Source organism: Mchenga conophoros, linkage group LG11 (assembly GCF_057382185.1).
Source record: "Mchenga conophoros isolate Kocher_MC1m ecotype Shallow Benthic linkage group LG11, M_conophoros_male_GT1.1, whole genome shotgun sequence".
Classification (NCBI taxonomy): domain Eukaryota; kingdom Metazoa; phylum Chordata; class Actinopteri; order Cichliformes; family Cichlidae; genus Mchenga; species Mchenga conophoros.
Window position 1 is genome coordinate 25,526,996 of NC_140536.1, and position 23,708 is coordinate 25,550,703.

General features: G+C 41.0%; 1 protein-coding gene across 1 annotated transcript in view; it reads right to left on the reverse strand.

Annotated features, from left to right (window-relative positions):
* cacng8b (calcium channel, voltage-dependent, gamma subunit 8b) overlaps positions 1 to 23,708 on the reverse strand; it is a 28,457-nt gene that overhangs the window by 2,743 nt on the left and 2,006 nt on the right. Inside the window, exons 2-5 of the mRNA XM_085291870.1 lie at positions 6,971 to 7,260; positions 5,949 to 6,173; positions 2,998 to 3,081; positions 425 to 565 (exon numbers count right to left, since the gene is read on the reverse strand). Of these exons, the coding sequence (XP_085147996.1) occupies positions 425 to 565; positions 2,998 to 3,081; positions 5,949 to 6,171 (448 nt within the window). The 5' untranslated portion in view covers positions 6,172 to 6,173; positions 6,971 to 7,260. The remainder of the gene's footprint in view (positions 1 to 424; positions 566 to 2,997; positions 3,082 to 5,948; positions 6,174 to 6,970; positions 7,261 to 23,708) is intronic.

Sequence of the window (23,708 nt, forward strand, 5' to 3'; positions counted from 1 at the left end):
AATGTCAGGCCCCGAGGCCACCCTCACGAAGCCTGTTTTTGATTATTTGGTCAGGCACATTCACACTAGAGGCCTGCTGTAGGTAATTTTTGACCCTAGCAAAATGCAAAACTAGTGAAAAAACAGTCAGGAAAAATAAGGAGGGAAAAATGTAATTTCCTCTCTAGGGGATTGTCTCACTGTTGTCCCTCTAGTGCATCCGTGTTAATTTCATTAACTCCAAAAGAGATGAAACTGATTAACAACCCCCTCTGCTACTTAACCGACCAGATCAATATCCCAGAGGTGTAACTGACTTGGCACTACTATAAAAATGTGTTCCTGTAATTTTTTTATAGCAGTGTAGATAAATACATGAAGACATGTGCACACAAGCACAGATACTGAGCTACATACAGAGTTACGTAAAACAGTCCTCACTTACCTGCAGCCACGAAGAGGATCCCTGCCCCCAGGATAATATTCCTTTTGCTTTTATAGAAACGACTAGCAGCAATGCAAACTCCTCCCATCAGCAGAAGGATGGCACTAAGGATGGGGAAGATGTTGGAAGCCCTGACTACCCCTAAAAGAATGGAAGATGAAGAGTAAATGAAACAAGCAAAAAGCTATTACTGTGCAACATGACATCAAGAAACTTAATGAATAGAAGATTTTCACCAGATCAAAACTTGCTTTTGATAAAGTTTGTGTAATATAATCAAATTACCTAAATAAGCACAAGTTATTTAGCTCTTGTATACAGGACAGAACAGTCAATTATGTCATAGGTTTTCTAACAGAGTATCACAAGCATTTTATTCTGAAATAGGTCTGTTAGAAAAACCCTATACAAAAAATAAGATCATTGTTGCAACTGTGATTGGCTTCTTCATTAAATCAGCATGCAATTGTTGTGCCTGTGCTGCAGGCAAATTTACAAATTGCTCTTCTGATGTGTTTTTGACAAAGTAGGTGCTCAGAGAGTGTTTATTGTGCATCCTGGCACTACGACAACTAGGACTAAATCTTTTATGCTCATTTGTAGCACTTTCACATTTAAAGAAAACATTTATTCTCTGTCTGAAAAAAGTACCACAAGGCTCCATTTTTGGACCTTCATCTTTCTCTTTGTACCCACTTGGCACTATTTTCCAGACACATAATATTTGCTTTAACTGTTATGACTGTCAAGTTTATTTTTATAGTGAAACACATTGGTGCATGTCCTGTCCAGCCTTTCCTTAACTGGCTTATTGATTAAATTTTCCAAATTTTAATGAGAGCAAGACAGAAGTTATGTTGTTCCAGTGGCACCAAATGCACCTCCTGTGTCACATTTTCTTCTTGACCTTATATAAGAAATTCACTAATCACTAATTCACTAATTTAGGTGTGAAAATGAATCATTCTCTATAGTTCGATCCTCATGGGAACACAGTGTCTAATTCCTGCCTTTTCCACTTGAGGCTGCTGTCACAAATCAAGCCTCTCCTGTCCATATGCAAACCTTGAAACATTAATACATGCTTTTATTACGTCTCATCTCGATTACTGCAATGCACTTTTCATAGGAATTAGCTTGACTTCACGCTCCTTTGCACCTCCTACAACTGGTGCAGAACACTAGATTTTTATCTGGTGCAACCAATAACACTCCAATTTTAGTTTCTCTACACTGGCTTCCAGAGCCTTTACAAATCCACTTTAAAATCCTTTTATTTGTTTTTAATTCTCTAAGTGGTTGTTTCCCCCGTTTCAGCTGTGTGCGCTGTTACATCCTTACATCCCGTCTCGTTCTCTCAGGTTAGCAGACCAGACGACTTCGCTTGTTACAAAGATGCAACACAAACTCAAAGACGATAGAGCTTTCACAGCTGCGGCTCCATGTATGTGGAACAATTTGCCATCGCACTTCAGGCAGTCTCCTTCACTTGCTGTTTTTAACTCTTGTTTACAGACACATTTTTACGCCATGGCCTTTGACCCAGTGTGTTCTCTAACTTTTACCCTTTGGTCTTTTATGTTTGCTGTTATTGTGCAGCACTTTGATCAGCACTGTAGTGCTTTATAAATAAAGTGGTATGGCATGGTAACCTAAGCCATGTTAAAATAAGAAATATAAGGAAAATCGTTCTGAGCTGACATCAACTCGACACAAGAGTAGAAAACCCATTGGAAACCAAGCGTTTAGTGCTGTCTGACCCCTGACCTTTTGGCTCACTGGGATTTCTTTCGCTATGCTTAATATGATCATCTAACATTGAAACTGTAAGAAGCATATTTCCCTATAAGGATTACAAGGAAGAAATTATAGCCAACCTGTTTCTGTGCTCCTACTGTAGTGACAGGTGGAGAAAAACATTCTATGTCCTTGTTAACCAAGGCTTAGAAAATGTGAGAAAAATGGGTAAAAATGCTATGAAATAATTAAATATGTTGAAATTTGCTTTAAATAAAATACACAGAATACTTTTTTGAGGAAATTAATTACTCAGTTCTAGGCACCCAACTGAATCAAACCCTTCCCATGTGGCCCCCGGTCCTTTCAGGAGGTCTGCCAACCACACACACACACACACACACACACACACACACACACACACACACACACACACACACACACACACACACACACACACATTAACACGCCTCTCTCATCTAGGACAACTAGGCCACAGGAGAGAAAATGCCACCTAAATGCCAGCAAAATGCCTCTGCAACATTGTAAACAGAGCACAAGCTTTTCTTTACGTATGCACGGGCACACATGCATCATATCAGTGCAGAAAGACATGTCTGCAGGGCATTGAGCATGAACTAGGGCACCCCTTCTCTCATGGCTTTGTAAACCTTGTCACGTGTTTATTTCTTAATGTGATTGAGAGAATGAGCAATAAAACGCCAAGTTTAAAGCATCAAGGCATCATTTTATACTTTGCTCTTAATTTGTTTTCAGGTTGTTTTTTTGTTCCCCCTCTACATCACCCACATCTGGCACTTCAGGTAATAACTTACGTAGGACGTACTCTGCCCCATCATGGTCAAAGTCTGCATCCTCTGGGAAGTGGTTAATCTGAGAGCACACTCCTCTCTTCACTCCTGAGACAGACAAGAAGAAAAATGGTGACCAGACTCAACAAAAGGCAACAACTCAAAGCTGAAGCCTTATGAGAACAGTTTCTATCCTCTTGATGAAAAGACTGATTGACCTGGAAAATGTTGTACCGTGATTTGAAAATGAATCCAAGCAAATGCGCTGAATGGTAAATTTGGGTATATTGTTTAGGAACATCATCGAGGTTAATGACTCTCGTTGTAATTACAGCTTATGTTAGTAATGTCACAAACACAGTGAACGCACAGGCACAACGTAAATACATACAAGCAGACACACAGGCAGACCGATAACTACCCGGCGGGGTCTTGAATGTAGACAGACAGACGAACGGAGGGACGCACGGAACGATGATGACAGCCCACCACTGTTGTTGGTGGATGGATTTTGAGAAAGGTGGAGTGATGAAATTAAGAGACACAGACTGAGGGAGAGACGAACAGATGTGGGGTGAGATGGTCTCTCAGTGCTCCTACATTTCCACAGGTAGGTCTGTAAAGAAACAGATGGTGGTACAATGGGAGGGAAATACTGGATGAGCCACATGGATCAGGCATTTTTGAAACCCTGCATTAGTCTATGTTGGCATTTTCCATCGTCCTTTATTAAACCACAAATCCAGGACTGTGAAAATACCACCTTATGCACACACGTTCTTAGAGTATTCTATATCTATAGTCTTATATAAATGTAAGAGTTAGTTTTAGAAACACTGGTTCATGTGGTCTGCTGCCCTAAGAGGCAGAGAGAGTGAATAAAACGTTTCAGTAGCCAAATAGGCTAGTCAGTATTTCAGAAACTGCTGATCTGCTGGGATTTTCCTACACAATCATCTCTAGGATTTACAGAGAATTGTCTTAAAAACAGAAAACATCCAATGTGCAGCAGTTCTTTAGGTGAAAATGCTTCATTGATATGAGAGGACAGAGGACTGCTTCGTGTAATAAACCTCATTACAACCAATATATACATCTCTCAATTCATTTCATGGATTCCCATCAGCTGTGTGACGCTGTCATTCCAATATGGAGCAACATTTCAGAGGAACATTTCCAGCACCTTGTTGAATTTGTGCCAGGAAATAATTAAGGTAGCTCTGAAGACAAAAGGGGCAACTGAATAAAGTATTCAATGAGTGTATGTGAACGTGCTTCCAATATTATCTCACTACATGACCTCAAACACAGCTGTGCTAAGTGACTCTGGCAGCTGACATGTTCAGTATCGGGCTCACACATTTGTGGAATTATCTAACAAAAAATCACACAGACAGATAAAATCTTCATTGACTGGTAAGTCAGTGCAACCCCACCTTGAATGAGTCTGCAGAGGGGAGAAGAGGACAGGACACGTCTATATCCACAGCACAATGTGCCACCCACCTGCAGGCATAAATCTTTTGGAGCTAGCATGTCCTGCATTTCCACCCCTTCTACACCTCACTGCATCACTGCACAACTACTGAGCATCTATCTTGGCTGAATACTCCACAGACATCAAGGATACTTGACCTCTAAGCCACGCCAAGACTCTGTCAGCTTTACTGCAGCAGAAAAGGCTGAAAACGAGAGGAAACTACAAGGAGGCAAAGATGAGGACAAACCAGTGAAAGATGAAATGTAAAAATGTTTGGGGGAGGAAGGCAGAGAGATAGCAAGTGGAAAAAACTGAGAGAGAGAGCGGTGAGGGAAAGAGTGGGTGGGGGTGCACTGCAGCAGAGCTGCAAGGGCTAGAGCTTATCTCTAATTGGCTGCTTTGCTATCAGGAAGCTTAGAGATGAGGACAAATTAGCTTTGTACAATGACCAAGCCCAGGATGGGCCAGGGATGCTTTATAAAGAGAGCCAAGCGGTTTTCCCGGAGACAAAAAAAAGCTTTTACCTCAGTCTGCATGTGAGCAAAGGCACAGATCGCAAACTCACACCACCCCTTTGCTTCTTCACTGTTAACTCCATCCCAGCTTTTACTGTAGAGTGTCAGGCAGGCAGTGTAATGTATAATGAATTAGCAGCTTGTGTTGCAGTGACACAAGAAGTGAAGATTGAGAGATGGTTGCTGCCAGATTCTGTATCTTCCGCCACTTGAAATGAGAAGCCGATGGGTGAACAGAGGCTTTTGTTTCAGCAATTGACTTGAATGAATGCATCCTGAATCACAGACAATGATTAATGGATTATTTTGGATGAGGGTTACGCTTCAGTATCACGTAATTATATTGCAATTATGCAAAATTGTTTTTTTTGGCCCTGTGGCACGGTCGACCAAATACAAATGAAATGTGTATGTTGGTGCTGCTGCAGTGCTGCGCCCTCCTGAACAAAGTTTTTCTAAAGTCAAGTGAGAGGTTCTTGCTGTTAGACTCTGATCCCATTTAACAGAAGAACAATGCATACTATTAAAAATATGTGACTGAATAATGGGAAATGTACTCCCATTTATAAGCTTTAACATTTCAATGAGATACGATTGTCTCGTTGGACCTCAGGAGCGGGTTTCAGGCCACCAGCTTGAAGGTTAAATATTTGAATATAGAAAATTAAAAAAAGAGCCAATAAATACAGTATAATAAACAGAGTATCAAAATTACTGCGTGCAGTGATTAATGTGATTTAAACAGTGGTTCAATTCATCTGCTGCCTGCACAGCATCCAGTCTGAAACCGCCACGACCATAACTTAAAGTCACACAATACTGTGAGTGCCCTTCCACCCTGCAACTCTATTATATCTCTCAGTTGAATATGAACCTAAAGATCCAGAAAGTAGCTATAAACTTCAAACTTTTTCAAACATGCGTCTACTTAAGTCCAAATCCCGCACACAGATTCCTGTCGATGAAAGCTCTTTTGTTACCTTCCAAGCAGCATATTCTCCATAGACCGGAGTGGGTGAGAGCACCAGGGTCCTTCTTGTCCTTATTATGAGGGTCATCCTGGGTCACGTTGGCTGTGCTGTTGCAGATGAGGGCACGGGAGTACAGCCAGTAGTCCGTGCCTATTGCCACCGTCATCAGGCCGAAGGCAGCGAATGCCCCCACGGTGGTGAGAAGGATCTGGATCCCCTTCTCACACACCATGCCTTTAAGGGAAACCAGAAAGTGGAGGAAGAGGTGAGTGAGAAGTTGGAGAGAGTGGGCATCAGGAGTGCAAATAAAAAGCATTTATCGAAGAGTAGGAGAACAAGGAAGAACTTAACAAAGTGCAGTTTATTAAAAAAGACAGCAAACAAACAAGGTGAGATGATGAGGAGCAGGAGGAGGCGAGGGGCACCGGTGGGAGGGAGAGAGGGAGGCGATGAGAAAAGATGAGCGCGAGGTGTAGGCGGATGTGGGAGGTGCATAAGTGGCTCTATGATGTGTCCTTGGAGGAGAGTTTGATGACTCTGCTGACTCTGCTTAACAAGACAGAATTGATGTGAAGCACAACAGATCTCACCCTCCCAAACTCAGTCTACTCCATATTCATGACCCTGACAATGTTCTCCCCCTCGGTATCAGCAGGGCTCGATGCACACACACACACACACACACACACACACACACACACACACACACACACACACACACACACACACACACACACACACACACACACACACACACACAGCAGATGAAACATGGGATCACCTTGCACCTACTTCTATTACAGAGGCAATGTTGGTGAACCTCTTACATACAAACATCCATGTATACACTCACACATTACATAATTCACTTACAGCCTTTCACATTGAACCAGGCAAGTGTGAAAGACAGAAAGTTGTCTCAGTATCGCAGAGTTACCTCCACAGATATTTCTGTTGTGTTAAAAGTTTCCTTTTCACAGACACAAATGTGCTAAACCTGACGGTGCAGAGAGTGACAAAGTGAGACCTACCTGACGGCGAGTTTCTATCCTTCGACTCAATTTTGAAATCTTTCTTTTCCTCGTCAGTGAAGAACGTGCTGTCCCCTCGATCCGGACAGCATCCATCGACTGTGTTCACCCGCTCTCCTCTCTCCTTCTTGCTCTTGTCCTCTCTCTTGCCTCTGTCTCTTTCTCTCTCTTTCTTTTCGACTCACTGGAAAGTTTGTGCTGGTGGAAGTTGTGGACGGTTGTCCCGCCCTCTGCTCGTCTGCTGTTAGCAGGAAACTTGCAGATAGAAGTCCATGGTCACTGCTCTGATGCTGCACATGAACAAAGACAGAAATATATTGCACTGTATTAAATTTATGTACAGCAGTAAATATTAAGTCATGACTCTGCAGATGAGGGCTATTATGTAACGGTTGACATGAGCCATTGTTGTATTTAACTTCTTTTCACATGTGCATCTATAAGACTTTTTAGCTGGTATCATGGATAACAAAGAGCTGTATAAATTAGGACTAAATTAGTAAATGGACTCTTATTGTTGCTGTGATTTTTGGGTCAACGACATATTATGAAAAAAGTAAATGTGGCACATTACATTACTTTCCTTAAATTAAAATTTCATTTTGCCAGCTCAACAGTAGGGTTAGGGCTAGGGTATCCTTCGTATCCTTATATTTGAGGAAAATGATATTTCTGTTGGCATGTGGTCATTTGGGAAGACTTCCATAAAATTCTTTAAGTTATTATGAATTAATTTAAGTTATCCCAAGTAAGATTTATAATATGCTCAATATTTGCTTGGAACCAAGTCGCAACCTCTGTGGATTGAAATAGAAACATGCAGTTCCTCAAATGCACAGCTCTACAACAACGTTATACATTCACCAGCCTATTTGTAAGGTCCATCTCGAGAGTAATGGGTTGGACCTTCTTAAAGCTGGTGTGTGCCAAGAAAATATCCCCCACAACATTATCCCACCACCAGCAGCAGCCTGAACCATTAATACTTAATAATTTATCAGTGGGTGGCTGTAGCTCAGGAGGCCAATCGGAAGGTTGGTGTTTCGATCCCTGGCTCCTCTGGTCTCCAGTCTGCATGTCTCAGTATCCTTGGGAAAGATACTGAACCCCAAGTGGCTCTCCCATGTCTTCCATGGAGTATGTTAGATAGAACGCACTTATGTGTAGCAAACAATACTTGTATGAATGAGTGAATGTGCCATGTTGTATAAAGCACTTTGAGTAGAACAGAAGGGTGGTCTACAAGAACCACTTAATTTACTATTTATACTTTCACACTGCTAATGTCAAATTCTCACCTTACCTTCTGAATGTTGCAGCAATGTTTTTCTAATCTTCTACTGTCTAATTTTGATGAGCCTGTGGGATTTGTAGCCTCAGTTTCATGTTCTTAGCTGACATGAATGGCACTTGGTGTGGTCTTCAGCTGTTGTAGCACATTTTCTTGAAGGTTTGAGATGTTGTGTTATCAGAAATGCTCTTCTGTATACCGTGCTTGTAACAAGTGGAAGGCAACAGTTTGAACTTTGGCTGCCTTCCTATTATCCTGAAGTGGTCTGGCCATTCTATTCTGACCTCTAACATCAACAAAGTATTCAGCTCACCTGTTTATTCAGTCTATTCAGGCTTAAAGTTTATTTATTAGCGCCATGGCTGCCTTAACTAGCCAATGCTAACTGCTAGCTTCTTCTGCTGGGATTCACCAATTTGTTTTTAATTCACTGAGCTTGACCTCTTTACAGTTTGGCCTTTTATATATTTAATTGTACTAATGGACCTCCCAAAAATTCTGTGCATCCCCTTTGGTGAGTGAATGTCTTATGTTTATTTAATTACACATCACAGTTAGCAGGTGTATGTGATATGCACTCAGCTAGCTAAGCGTGGGGCGATCATGGCTCAAGAGTTGGCAGTTTGTCCTGTATTCGGAAGGTTGCCAGTTCGAGCCCCAGCTCCGACAGTCTTGGTCGTTGTGTCTTTGGGCAAGACACCTCACCTGTTGCCTACTGGTGGTGGTCAGAGGGCCCGGTGGTGCTAGTGTCCTGCAGCCTCGCCTCTGTCAGTGCGCCCAAGGGTAGCTGTGGCTACAATGTAGCTTGCCATCACCAGTGTGTGTGAATGACTGAATGTAGTGTAAAGCGCTTTGGGTCCTTAGGGACTATACAAATACAGGCCATTTACTTGTTAGCATTCATGGATAAATTAGCACTCCAACCTTGGTTATTGAATCTGAAATTAAAAATGGTGAAACAACATTTTATGTACTTGAAATCGGCACACTGTCACCGTGATAGTGATGTGTCGTCGCAAACGAAATGGCTCTTAGAGCCGGATCTTTGACGTGAATGACGCGAGCCGGCTCCTTATCGCGAGCTGTGGGGTTTTTTTTCTTTCTCTCACCCTCTCTCGCACTTTTTTCCGCTTCACTCCGCACGTGAGCCTTGTGCTTTGCGCTGGGAAGAGGGAGAGGGGCAGTAGTTACACTTGCAGTAGCACAGGAACAGAGCGGGAGGGAGAGGCAGAGAAAGAGAGCCAGGGACAACAACCTCACATTAGAAAGGTATAGTAATCAACCACAACTATTTTCAGTTGCAGATGCTAAAGGATTCAGAAAGTTTATTCATGCAGGCCCATATGACAGAGAATGTTCATCTTCTTTTTGTTTTCATATTTTAATTTATATTTAATTGTGTTGTGGTTTGCAGTGTTTTGTGTTGTTTCACTTTAAATTTGTTTAAAAGGAAAAAGCTGAAATTTTAAATAATTAAAAGTTGAAATATAAATAGTTGTTTTTTGTATTATATGATTTATTTATTGCATTTTATGTGGAGTGAATAAATAAAAGTCTATCTACGATGGCCCCTCGAGACAAAGCCCATACAAACTTCAAAACACGTACGAACTCTGAAGCACGTACAAACTCCAAAACACGTAAAAACTCAGAAGAACATAAAAACTCCAAAACACGTACAAAAGACAAAAGAAGTGCTCCAGGATGCTAGGGCGCAGTGTTGAGTTTTTGTTACCTAGTGGCTACACAAGCCAGCAAGTACCAACGACCGGATTTGGTGTGTGGTAGTAACAGGTAAATGAACATTTTTTTAAATTATTTGATTATATATGTGTGCTTGTGTATAAATACACAAACAATACACATATGCCTTCAATTGTGTAATTTAAGTGATCTAGGTAGCTCTGTTTTGGAAGTTCAGTTAACGCTAGAAATGTGTTTTGGAGTTTGTACGTGCTTTGTCTCTAGGTCTAGGGGCCACCACATATATTTATATATAAACATATATAAATTAAACCACTTTTTTTTTACATTAGTAATTCATTTTGTGCATAATTTTATATTATTGGTAATAATAAATTAATTAAAGCAACAAAATAACCCGAAGAGCCGGTTCGGAGCCGAAAGAACCGGCTCTTTTTAGTGAGCCGAGCCGAAAGAGCCGGAAATCCCATCGCTACACCGTGAGGCATGCTGATGTTAGCATTTAGCTCGACTGCTGCCTAACAGACCTGTGTGGCATTCAGGAATGTCGACGGTTTGTAAATTAATGGAAGTGAAGTGTATGACATGAGTTATGATTTATTTTCCATGCTTAGGGTTATGGCCAAATTAGTTTTTCCATTTTCAGCTCTGCTCTGTTGTGTGTTTTAACACTGTTTACAGAAAGTGTAGTCACAGGAGGGACAGCTTTAAAGGTTAAAGAGAGAATGAATCCAGAGCAAGGAAACTGCATCTACTCTGAATAAGAGGAGCAAGAGGGGGAGGCAGGGAGGACCAACCCGACATTGTTACCATAGCAACATTGAATTCCAAAGTCTGGATCAGCATCGAGCGAGGGGGGTAGTGGGGGGAGACAGAGGGAGAAAGGGGCAGAGATGGGAAAGAAAGAGGCAGAAATAAGGCAGATATTTCAAGACACTAACGGCGTGTTGACTCTGAGGCCGGGGCAGAAGGACGAGCGTGCTAAAGCTTTATCAATAGATAAATGTGTGACCACAGCAACACAGATGCTCTGGGTCACACACACACACGCACGCTCATAAATACACATGAATAAAGACTAAACGGCATCCGTTACCGAGGGCACAGGAAGTATTTCCTTTTCTCAGCGTCTTTGTATGATGGGTTTTGAAACAAACACGAGAGTAGGATGAAGCAGCACACATTATTCAGCAAACATTATTTAGCAGACATAATGCAGTGCAGTCAAGTCTGTTAATATTTGATGATGCAATATGGCACCGTGATCAAAATAGGTTGCCTCAGAGACAGAAAAAGAGACATGGAAGGAGAAACGGTGTGTGTGTGTGTGTGTGTGCACATTTTCTCTCCAGTGCTTCTGAGGATGGGTCTAGTCCAATCTTATTGAATCCCAGCAATGTTCCCCTCAGCTCCCTTTGGTTAGACAGTTAGCCTTGTATCTCTGCTTTCAGGCATCTTATTATGTAAACTGTCAAATGACACCACCACAGTGTGGCTTATTATTTATACACTGTGGTTGAATATGTGTAAGCAAACAAGCGAAAGTGATTGTGTGTGTGTGTGAGTGTGCCGTATGACCTTCCAACCCTATCAACATGCTGCCTCTCCCTGTGGAAAATAAATTTCTAGAAGGGATTACACTATCTCCAAGGCGTAAAAATACAGTATCTAATCTGTGTGTACGTGTATGTGTGTGTGTGTGTGTATAGTCTTTGACTCCATGTAATGAATGACCTTAAGAATAACCTACAAAGTTACTCTCCCGAGTAAAAACTCCCCTGCGTGGGCGGAGATCATAATTGTCATTTAATTATCTGTAATTTCTATTTTCCAGCAATAATTAAGAAAGAGGGGAAAGAAGAGAATGGCACAGAAGCTAGAGCAAGAGAGCGTGAAAGAACAAGAGGCCATGAAAAAAAATTAAAGAGCTGCACAAAAAATATTAAAGGGGTTCAAGGTCAGATAAGGGAGAAGGCATTGTAACTTTTCTTTAGGCTAACAGGAGTCTTGCTTTTTTTAAAAAAGTCTTTATGGTGTAGTTAAAAGGGTATGTGAACATGACATGCTTCTTTTGCAGTTTAAAATGAGAAGACTTTGTATTTTGGGGAAACATATACTGATTTAGGCTAGGTTGTATCAGGTAAAACAATAAAAAAAGAGACTGCAATAACACTGTCTCTACCAAAAACCTCCTCCATGCAGGGATTTTGTTGCTCTATGAAACCCCACTTTGGCATTTTGATAATGAGCCATACTGCTGTAACCATGCAAAGTAGACTTATTATAAGCTATGACACCACAATGCTTTGTGCTCCTGTGGAAACAACAAGTCCGTATTATGTTAACAATCTTTGACAAAAATGCATTTAATTTGAAATGTTGCAGAAAAGAACTACTCTACCTACAATCCTAAACTGATATAATCTCTGACTGATGGGAGTTGCTGTTACTGTGGAAATGTTTAAACCCTGTAGCATCATGTCACTTATTGATCACAAAACCTCAAAAACCATCAGAGCGGTGATTGCATTCAGGAGCGAAGCACTGTACCATAACCAGGCTATATTACTTTACGGCCTGATTATTGACAAAAAAAACCTACGTACTGTTATTATACAACACTATTATTAATCACATTAATCACAAACCCTACGATAATGAAAAGGAGTCAATTCAACTGCTATGGAATTAGAGACTCACAGTTGGTTATTTAAGGAGTAGTTCCTTCACCATTAAAATAATTAAGTTCGGTCCTTTAAAGTTTTTTTTTTGCTTTGTTTTTCTTCTTTTTTGATCCAAATATTTTTTTTATGGTCACGATACAACTGACAACCAGTATTATCTTTTTTAAAAAATTCAATGTCTGGTTAGAAAATACAGAAAAAACACAATGGTACGTTATATTGTAACTTTACAGAGCTTTTTTCAGTGTAAGGAAGGTACAAACAGCAAGTTCACTTGTGGAAATGGAGAACTTATAAAAGTGGAATTTCTATTGTCTGTAAAAATACCGGTATAAACTTTTACGTAAAATAAAAGTGTCATATAACAATATAATTTAAATATAGGGATGGCATGCATTTACACGCCCTTGTGCACCACACCAGCCTTTCTTTTTAGGCAGAATGATCATTTCTACCTAAAAAGGTAGTAATCATAACCAAGCACTACTTCAACAATTTGCAAGATATTTTCCAATACTTTTCCCCCCAAAACTGTTTGTTAAAGATGGAAACAACAAACTTGTTTCAACACTTGAGGCAAAAACACAATGTCGAGCATAAGCAGGCTATGATGGCATGTGAGAAGAAGATCCTAACAAACCACAGAGTAAATAATTAATCTCTGTAACTCTGGTTAGTTGCACTCCAAATGACAGAAAGAGCAAACAGTGGATGGGAAATATTGATGACATTATATGGTGATGGTCTTAAACAGCTTTAAAAACCTTGACCCAAGATGTAACATCCCAGGCTGAAATTTTTTTTTCAGTTATATTATGTGACAATATTGTGCGGCTCCTGAAGCCTTACAAGGTTAGTTACTGTTAAAGTGTTAAACAGTTATGTTAACACTTTTACTTCTCCACTGAAAACACTACCTGAGCTCTGTGAACTGGCTACATGCTACTGTTTGACTATAACTCTGGTGGTGCTGCTGAAACTTTGCAGCAACAGATTCACAGTTTGATTTAGGCAGTCTTTCATCAATGGAATATATCTTTTGTTTTGTTTACACTAATACATATTGCTGTATTGCAAACTGCAATCATTAATATATCATGTAATCAGTATTGCTTTTCTATATCATCATAAATATCATTATCATTAGTGATAAATACCATTATTGCAAATATCATGATATAATTTTGAGGCTACAGCATCCACCCCCTAGTGGTCAGTGTTGAGCTCTGCAGAGTCTTTTGTCAGCAGACATTTGCAACTGACAGTGTTGTTAATCTTGCAAGCACTGGGGTTGTACTCTTGACTGCTGATTGGCCGATCCATACACTCGATGATCTACTGTGTTACTGACACAAGTGGGACATCAGTTACATGCCAGAGTTAACCCATTTTTGCAGCAGAAAGAACGGTAACACTTTATAATACAGCCTGCAACCAAAGACATAATTCTTCTGTAATTAAATGGAATTTCCATGTATTTTGCTGTTCCATGTAAATAACATTGTAATAATGTTTAGATGGACAAACTTAAAGGTAGTAAACTAGATTAAGGGGCTCAGTCAGCTTTTTACAGGAAACCAAGAAAAAATTATATTGTAGGTAAATTTCAGTAGTGCGTAAGTCATTTTAAGTACTGCATACGTAACAACACATGCAGGTATTTTGCAGGAAAAGAAATACAAATTATACTGTAAGCTTAAGTTATTTTAAGTGTGGTAATACATCAGCATAATTACGATGCGAGATGGGGAAAGAATAAGACTTTTCAGTATTATAAAGTGGCTTAACTTCTGGGTATTTTATAAGAAAGGAGACACACATTGTATTTGAAGTAATTTTAAGAACAGTGTAAGTAAAAAAGGACAGCTGCATAACACAAAATTCATCATGCACATTAGCTAAATGAATATTAAATAATGATGTAAAAAAAATAAAGACGTAAAAGGTAAAGTTAAGTCACTCCATAATATGGTGTATTCCCGACATAAAATGGGAAAATATTGCATTTGCTCAAAGGTAAACACACATTACTTAAAATTACATACAGTATAATTTGTGTCACTCTCCTTGCAAAATAGCTGGAAGTTAGGAAAGATGAAGTCACTACATAATATGGACCTTGCCCCAAAATGTAAGATGGGAAAATATTGTTTGTTTATTGTACATCTTTGTCTACATTACTGGGAAATTATCCAGTACTTACAATTACTTATGCACTACATACATTTACTTGCAATATAATTTCTGGTTTGTTTGACTTGTTACCCTCTTATTCTTGTGTAATGCCTTTATATATTTTCATGTAAATATAATTACAATGTAATTTTGAATAAAATCCATCGAACTCCCTTTTTATTGCAGGAAAATTAAACCCGTAGTAACGAGCCGTATTGCAAAGTGTTACCGAAAGAATACACCATCTGCAACAAACTGGGCATCTTTACTACTTTGAACTTACCCAACCTAAACGAGATTTCTAAGTCTAACTTACTTAACCTTTACAAACTGTCCGCATGACTGCATTTCATAAAATAAAATAAAAAATCAAAGAGACAACATTCCAATCACAGGGCAACGAGGCAACAACCAACAAAGTATGTATTCTAAAAACCGTAGGCTACATTTTCAGTAACAGGATGTTCTGTAAATCAAGAATTAACGTATTTTAATATAGTTTGTCCCATAATTGCTCTTTGGAATACTTGCAGTGGGCAACAGCTGTCAGCAACAGCAGCAGTCCACCTACACCAAGCTGGATGTAAAGTATTCTCTCTCATCAAAAAGTAAAATTTATATCATGATAGGAAATGTCAGATGTGTTGTTGCTCTGGATATTTAGAGATACAGATTTGGAATGTAATGAGCACATGTTGGAGTAGTGTATGCTCTGCAATTCTACTACATTGTTAGGTGGTTGGCAGAAAACACGTTGATGTCATAATATATCATGTTTACTTCAGGTTTTGTGGATCAAAATTCTTAAATGTTATTGGAATAAAATTATAGTGACACATGATATAGATATAGAAGAACCTTGAGGAGTCTATGATGTACCTGTGTGCCAAGTTTGGCTGCTCAACTTCTGACTTGGTAGAAGTTCGCAGACAGACAGGCAGGCAGAAGGATTTTGTGTATTTTATTAAGATATGGACAGGTCTGTTGTTATCATTTCTGTGTAAGATAACAAGGTTAAAATGATTTATGATGCACCAATGCAAGCTTAATGTCTGTTTATAATTCATTTAGGCCAGGAGGGCTCACAGGTGGAGTGCACTCAAGTTTAGGCCACAATGCACTCAAGTGCCTTGTGGCATATATAGAAAGTCTGTATATGTTTTTTGGTTGAAGAGTAGATGACTTCTAAAGGCCAAGATTTTCTAACTGCACCCTGAGGAAATAGTGGATAATTAACAGTGGCAGTATTATTTCAATAGTTGCGTCACAGTGATTAGTTCAAACGTTAATGTGGACAAAAGATTTTACACATTTAGTTCTGTTTGCAGGTCCTGTGGGGTCCTACTGCATATGTGCAGAAATCTGTACAAATGCCCTCTGTGGCTCCCAAGGGGGCTGCGCAAGATCTGACAAGCGATTTCACTTGACTCAGTGCTGATCTGAGCTGAGGAATACAAAAAAAGGAGGAGGGGGGAGTTTGAATATGAAAGAGGTGAGCTTAGCCAGACCTCTAACTCTCTCCTCACCCCTGCTTGAGGCTAGCAGATCAAAGCAACATTAACCACAACTAACATAGCAGACCTGAATCTCAAATACACACTGTCAGCGGCCATTGTGTACCGTGCTTAATGCAGGTGCCAGGTTGAAGGATGAAGAATGTGAGAAATAAATAAGATAGTACCTGTAGCTCAATTCTGATCCTTTTTTAAACTGTTGCAAGCCTGACGATGTCATAAGAGTGCACTGCAGCATCACCTTTTTTACATTATGAAATAGTGGGTTCAGAGCCACTCTTCTCGGCAATAATGTTCACACTGGTCGTAATAGCAAATGATTGCAGGAGTGGTGATAAATTCTGGATAGTACTGGAGTTTGTGTGGATGTAATATACACATTCCCCTTTGCCATAAATCTGAGCATCCCGGACCTAACACCCTCACAGTGATGCCTTCATTGTATGTTGCTAGCTAGGGGCAATTAGCTGTAGCTGGACTTACTGCAGAAACAAAGGCTTTGGAAGCAAGCGGCTGCAGGGACCATTACAGAACCAGGCTCTCACTTGCCTAAAAAAAAAACTTCAGATATAATCAGATCTACCTGTGTGACTCATTCCCAGCAAGGCAGGCCACCTTGCTTGTATGAAATACAAGCATGCCCAATGAGTTGTGGCGCTAATAACACAGCCATAAATCACACAGGAGATTTGAATTTTGTAGCAGCTGCTCCATTAGCTATTCATTGCATAAATCAGCTACCAAACTGCTTGTTGAATAAATGATGACAGCCGTAATAAGTTTTTCCACACATGTGAAAGGCAGTGGTCCTGCATGGGCGAGTGTGGAAGTTTTCAGTGCAGCATCTACACACACACACACACACACACACACACACACACACACACACACACACAAGGGTATCACATGGAAAGAAGAATTATGTCTGGTCTCCACAGGACCAGAATCGGGACTGTAGTTATTGAAAATGACATAAGCTAACAGTGAGTGCTTGACCAAAAGTGAGTGCTTGACCAAAAACATGCACTAGGCCTACTTATGATGGCAGATCTAAAAATACAAGCCGAGTATTCTATTCTGAGGTGCTGATGGCGGCAGTGAACATTAGGAAAACATGCACAAATATTCAGAGCAGTGACTTTTGGTAGCCGCAGTGATTTTTCCCCTTAATCATGAGAAAGAGCTACACACCTGAGCTCATTGCTGAGCTCCCACATCTGGCAGGCGCACATTTACATCTTTGCACGCTCACATGCAGAAACACACTCGTGAATGCACAGGGAAAAAAAAAGAAAAATAGGAAGAAATCCACATGCAAACGAACCAAGCACATATGCGGCCTTTAACACCCACAACTGTCAAAATGATGACAACAAATGCATAAAATAGGTCATCTTTAAAAGGTACTTTAAAGTGTAGCTGAACTGCCATTAAGCCCTCGTGAAGAGTCTGCTAAGATCCTCTGACTCCATGTGACCAAGGCTTTGCCTGTCTGAGCAGAAGTGCCTGAGGAGGCAGTGGCAGTAACACCTTGGTTTAAGAGGCTCTCAAAATAAAGTGTCTCTGAATGACTGGATGCTCATGAACCCGTGAATCCATGCTTAAACACATGGACACTTGCAACCATGAACTTTAAATATTCCAGTCTTCACAGATTAAACCGCTTTCTGACAGCAATTCTAACACAAAATTGCCCTTTAAATTTATAGTTATTATACATAAAAGAGTAAGTTATCCTGTTATGTAAGTGCAGCAGGGGAGAAACAAATTAACCAGGAAACAAGCTTGCAAATAACTCAAGAAGAAAGCTGGCCGTTGTAAAGATAGAAAAACTGGGGATTATAATTATTTTATTACTGCTCTAATACAGAGTTTAGTCAACAAGACTTTGGGAAACTCAAACAAGTGCCTATCCAGTTTAACCAGGGAGATATCTTCCAGTAATGGGTGATCAGCAGTTAAATTAGGCCTGCAACAGATTTTCATTACTGATTCATACATTATACGACTGTCTCGTTAATTTAATTTTAATTACCATTTGGCTTCAAATGATTAATAAAATGAGAGAATTGAGATGAAATGATTATTGTTTTTTTTTTGTTTTTTTGTGTCCCGTTTGGATCTTTAGCCATCAGAATTGTTGTCTTTAGGCCAAGAAAGATGCCAAGTGGATTTATTTTACCAAGTGGATCATCATGGCCTTGCCATATTGGTCCATTTGATTGACCTTTATTATAATTATGAATTTATTTTATTTTCAGTTGCTACAAACGGGACAGACATGACTGGGGGATAGGACAGGGAGAGAGAATGAAAGAAAGAGAGGGAGAGAAAGAAAACCAAAGGGGAGAAGAGACGGTGAGGGGGGGGGGGGAGAGAGAGAAAGAAAAAAACCCAAAACAAAACACCTGGATCACCTGTATGGAGAAAAAAAACAGAAGAGAAAGCAAACAACAAAGAGCAACATAATAAAAAAAACAGCACCATCACAATAAACTAGCTAACAGTAGATAACAGTAGATACTAAATAATAAACGATATTGTGCCACCCTCCTGGGAAGAGCTGAGTAGAGCCCCAAAGGAGAGGTCACCCCGCAGCTACGGAGCAGAGGCCAGAGGGGGTTGCAGTGGCGTGCCCACGGGCTCTGCCGGCAGCCAGCTGTGGCAAAGAGGGCCGAGCTTCAGGCCCAGAGGCCTGAGGGCACCCCACCCCCCGGAAGGGGCCCAGCCGGGCCACAGGCGCCAGGCCCTGCCAATCGGCCACCAGGAGTGAGCCGGTACATACATGAGCGCCCAGCCCCAGACGACAAGGACCACCAACACACCAACGTCTGAGGGCATCAGCCACCGGCAGGGAGTGTGGTGAGGGGAGATAGGCCTCCGTACTTTAGAGGGCCTGAGATGTACCCAGACATCAACCTGACATATAGACACAGACGAACAGGCACACGCGGACACAGACGTGCATTCCCACCCCATATGCACAACCAAATACTCGGCACTCACCCAACGTGTAGACAGACACAAATTGACACTGCACAGACAGTCGCACTCCCCAAACATACTCTATATCCCAGGTCCAGGTACCCCCGCCCTCAGAGGGGCAAGCCGCACCTAGACCCAGGAGATGTAACCCTTCTCTCTGGGGTGGAGGCAAGCGGACCACCTCCTTATCTGCAGTAGCAGGGAGGCCCCGCATCCGAGACCCCAGTCTGACGGCCAGCACCTCCTCCCAGCCCCCCAGCCCTGACGGCTAACAGAACCGGGGTGAGTGAAGACCTCAAACCTCCCTATGCCCGCTCATATGTAGTGTTGCTGTGTGCTGTTCTAAAGTGCATTTAAAACTCAGGAGAGCATGGTACTAGCTTCCTCTCAGAGAGCAGCACGGCTCTTCCCGAAAACCCTTAGTGTCTAAATGCATTTAAAATTGAGGGTAGGGCACCAGCGCCAGAGGTGGGTTGGAGTACACCGACCATCCTCTGGATGCTGTAAAACGTGCCCACCCCCAAGGCCCTATATGTATGTGTTATGTGAGAGTGTGAGTAATGTGGATGTCTAGGTTGCAGAATATAATTGAGGCACAGGCGGCCAGAAGGGGACAGAGGGGGAGTGCCCCCCCTGCACCCTGGTGACATACCTGCACCCCAAGCCCTGCGTGTGTGGGTGGGTGTGGTAGAGCGGGAATAGGGAGGCAGCTGAGGATGGGGAGGGAAGAAAGGGAGGGGCAAGCAACCTCACAATCTGGAACCCACCAGGGCAAGGGGGCCCAGGCCCATCTGGACCGGGGCCCGCAGCAGCAGCACCGCCCAGCCCCACAGAGTCCGGGGCAGCCCACCCGACTCCATCCCAGAGAAAACTGCACCCACCCCATCATCCAATCATCTCCCAAACTACACAGGACAATAGACACCCAGGTTGAGTTCATTCTCCACCTCTCCTATATCTCTCCCCCCACCTGCAGAGTGAGTGATTGATTATTGTACTTCATTCTGTTTTTGAATCCCTCTCCCTCTTCACTTTTGCACCTCCCTTAAAGTCTAAATACACAATGTCATGCTGTGGCATATTTAGTTCAGTTCACATTTATTTATTATTTATTTCATTTTTTTCCAGTTGATTTATAATCTATGTTCAAAGAAATGCACTTAAATACAAATAAAGTAACAATAATTAATAGGTTTCACCATAAATGAGTAGTTCAAATGTGGTGCCTGTTTTCTTTATGATTTGGTTCCTGTTAACAAAATATCAAACTTACCTAAAGCCCAAGCAGGTGATTTAAAGATGTTTTAACTGTCTGACAAACAGGCCACCAGGTGAAGGCATCACTGTGAGGGTGTTAGGTCCGGGATGCTCAGATTTATGGCAAAGGGGAATGTGTATATTACAGCCACACAAACTCCAGTACTATCCAGAATTTATCACCACTTATGCATCGTGTAAGAAATGCATGAAATCTTCATTAATGAGAAGGTAAAAATGAGTCCCCAACCCCACTAAACAGAATATCAACATATGTAGCATATCTAAATATGTAACTAAAGATACTAAGTTAAACACTTGCCGCATCATCTTCATTATTTCTTAGGTTGATGCAGTGATGTTATGGGTGTTTTTTATTTTTGTATAAACTGAAAAACAAAGAAAGATTTAAAAAAATGATAAATGTTATAATTAATACGTTTGTCGTTGATAGATCTCGGCCAGTTGTTTAAAAATATGATATTCAGATTTTCTTTCAGACATGTGAAACATAAACTGATTTCCTGAACATTTGTTATGTTTGGTGATTTATTTACTCGTCTACGCTCTGTCCACCTCTGCTTGGATCAGCTGACTGTGTTGGGATTCCAAACACGCCTATTGCCAGAAAAAGCCACCAATTGTATCTTTACATTTTGCAATTAAAATGGGAAGAAGTGCAGCGATTTAATAAAACACTTGCAAACATAAATGTAAATAAAGCATGTAAGCCAAAAACAGTTCGTACAATTCTAACGACTTTGAAAGTCAATATTTGGTATGACCACCTTTATTTTTCAACTGCCTGAACTCTCTTAAGCAAGCGTTCCTGTCATTTCTTTGAGTAGTCTTCAGAAATAGTTCTCTGGGATTCTTGAAGGACATTCAAAGCACTTCTTCGGATTTTGGCTGCCTTTTGTTCTGTTCTCTGTCAAGATGATCCCAGACTGGTTCACTAATGTTGAGTTTACTATGGATCAGTCCTGGACTAACAATCATGGTTTGGCTCCAAGGGAGACCAATCCATTACTGACAGTGTTCAACTGTGGGTTTTTCTATCCGGCTATGTTTTTAGTGCACTGGCAGTGTGTTTGGGATCATCGTCATACTAAGAAATGAAGCTGTTATCAATCAGATGCTTTCCAGATGGTACTGCATGGTGGATCAGAATCTGATGGTACTTTTCTTCCTTCCCAATTTGATCAATTCTGACAAGATCCCCAACACCAATGACTGAAGTGCAGCCACAAACATGACAGAGTCTCCAGCATGTTTTACACATGGCTGTAGACACTCACTGTTGTACCTTATCCTGACCTCCTCTGTACATTTAACATTACCCATTGCAAACCTTTCAGTTGATTACAATGGTAATGCCAGCTGTATCATAAAACTAGGAATTCAGGGTAACAACACAAAGTACATTCAAACCTGACTCTTACTGCCTCGTGGCAGCTACACCAGTCACCATCATGAGGTTTTGCTTTTCCGAGTGTGGTTTTTCCTGCACTTGTGGGTGTCATTTTTCTTCAGTGTGTAATGATACACTAGGACGCTTGGTTCCTGTGACATCCCTAGGTTTATGAGAATACACATAAGCCTATTTAAGAAACTGTTGAGCAGAGTTTTCTCAAGATCTGCATACTAGATAATTTCTGGATCGTTTCATAAATAAATAGGGAAAAGAGTTGATGACAAATGTAAATGAGCAAACTCTTGTGGACCTGGGGTCTGCTCTGTTAATCACTCAGCTAATCTCAAACAGATGTTTAGCAGATAGTCATTCATTTATTTACTCATAGGCTTAATAGTAGAGTGATATGTCTGCACCTACTCTGAGTCACATAATCTATTTCATGTGTGAGCAGCTTCAATATTCTAATATAAACAACTAAGACTCTCACTCACACCTACACCGTTTTGTAATCTGTTTGTGGGATTTAGTTACAGGTGCTGCAACCTGTATCTACAGCCTTGTGCTGGCCTATCAGACATGCTAACACGGTTTCTGTCGTGTTTTTATGCTGCATGCTCCTGCACACACGGACAGGTCAGCTAACAGCATATCACTGACACAACACGGTTCAATCACAGGCTCTTACAACCCTGCTCTTAGGCTATACAAGCTTAAACAAAGCACTTAAAAACACCAAAGCTCTGGGTTAATTGATGCATGGGTCATAGCCACTGAGAACGGAGTCATTTAGAATGCTTTGGATAAAAGCCTCTGCTCACTGGAGTTATAAGCAGTGTTGTGTATTGAATGTAAGCTTTCCCAATACTGCAAGACTTGCTACAAGTGTAAGTTTAGACTTTTTCTTTAAATATGCAGGAGTTTCTTTTTACTAATAGGGTAGAGATGAAAAGTTATGCAGTAATGTGAATGAACATTAGATTGTTAAGGGGCTGTATTTCAAACTGAGGCATTTGTGGCTCTTGTACAGCACTGGGCTTCCTCCTGCACTAAAGAGAGGAATGAACAGTGTGAAATCTCAGACCATCAAGAAAATTGCAGCAAAGGCATTGATCCTCTGAACAACAGCTACATGACAGATGTGATGATCATTGCAGAATTACTTCTCCTCAAAGGGAGAAAGCGAGATATAGAGAGAGAAAGAGACCAACCAGGAGTGAAATTTAAGCGAGACAGGTAAACGAGTGGAAACAGTCAAAAGTTAGAGATCCTTTCCGATTGTTGTGGACCGCTTGAGCATTAGATGATTATAATTTGGCCAGCGTTAAATCACACCTACAGCCTGTTTGGGCTACGCATCAGTATTGACTGCAGTGAGTCACCTTAGAGTGTAAAAAGCAGATCTTAGAGCCAACTCAGGGGTTTTGAAAGTGATCCAAAGTCCACAGAGACGATCATCAAGGCCACACGTACATCACACACACGGCACAGACGGTGTTTAGCACGTGGGAGGCGGAGGAACTGATGGGGTGTGACAGGGCCAAGATCACTTAATGAAAGAATCACTGATAGCTGATAAAGAGGTGGGCGGCAAATGGCAGCAGCGTGATACAAAAACGACACCTTTGATTTCTCATCAGACATAACCGAACCTTTTAGGCCCTTTCGGTGTGCAGTGTGTAACATGAAACTTGCACTTGCACTGTCATTAAGT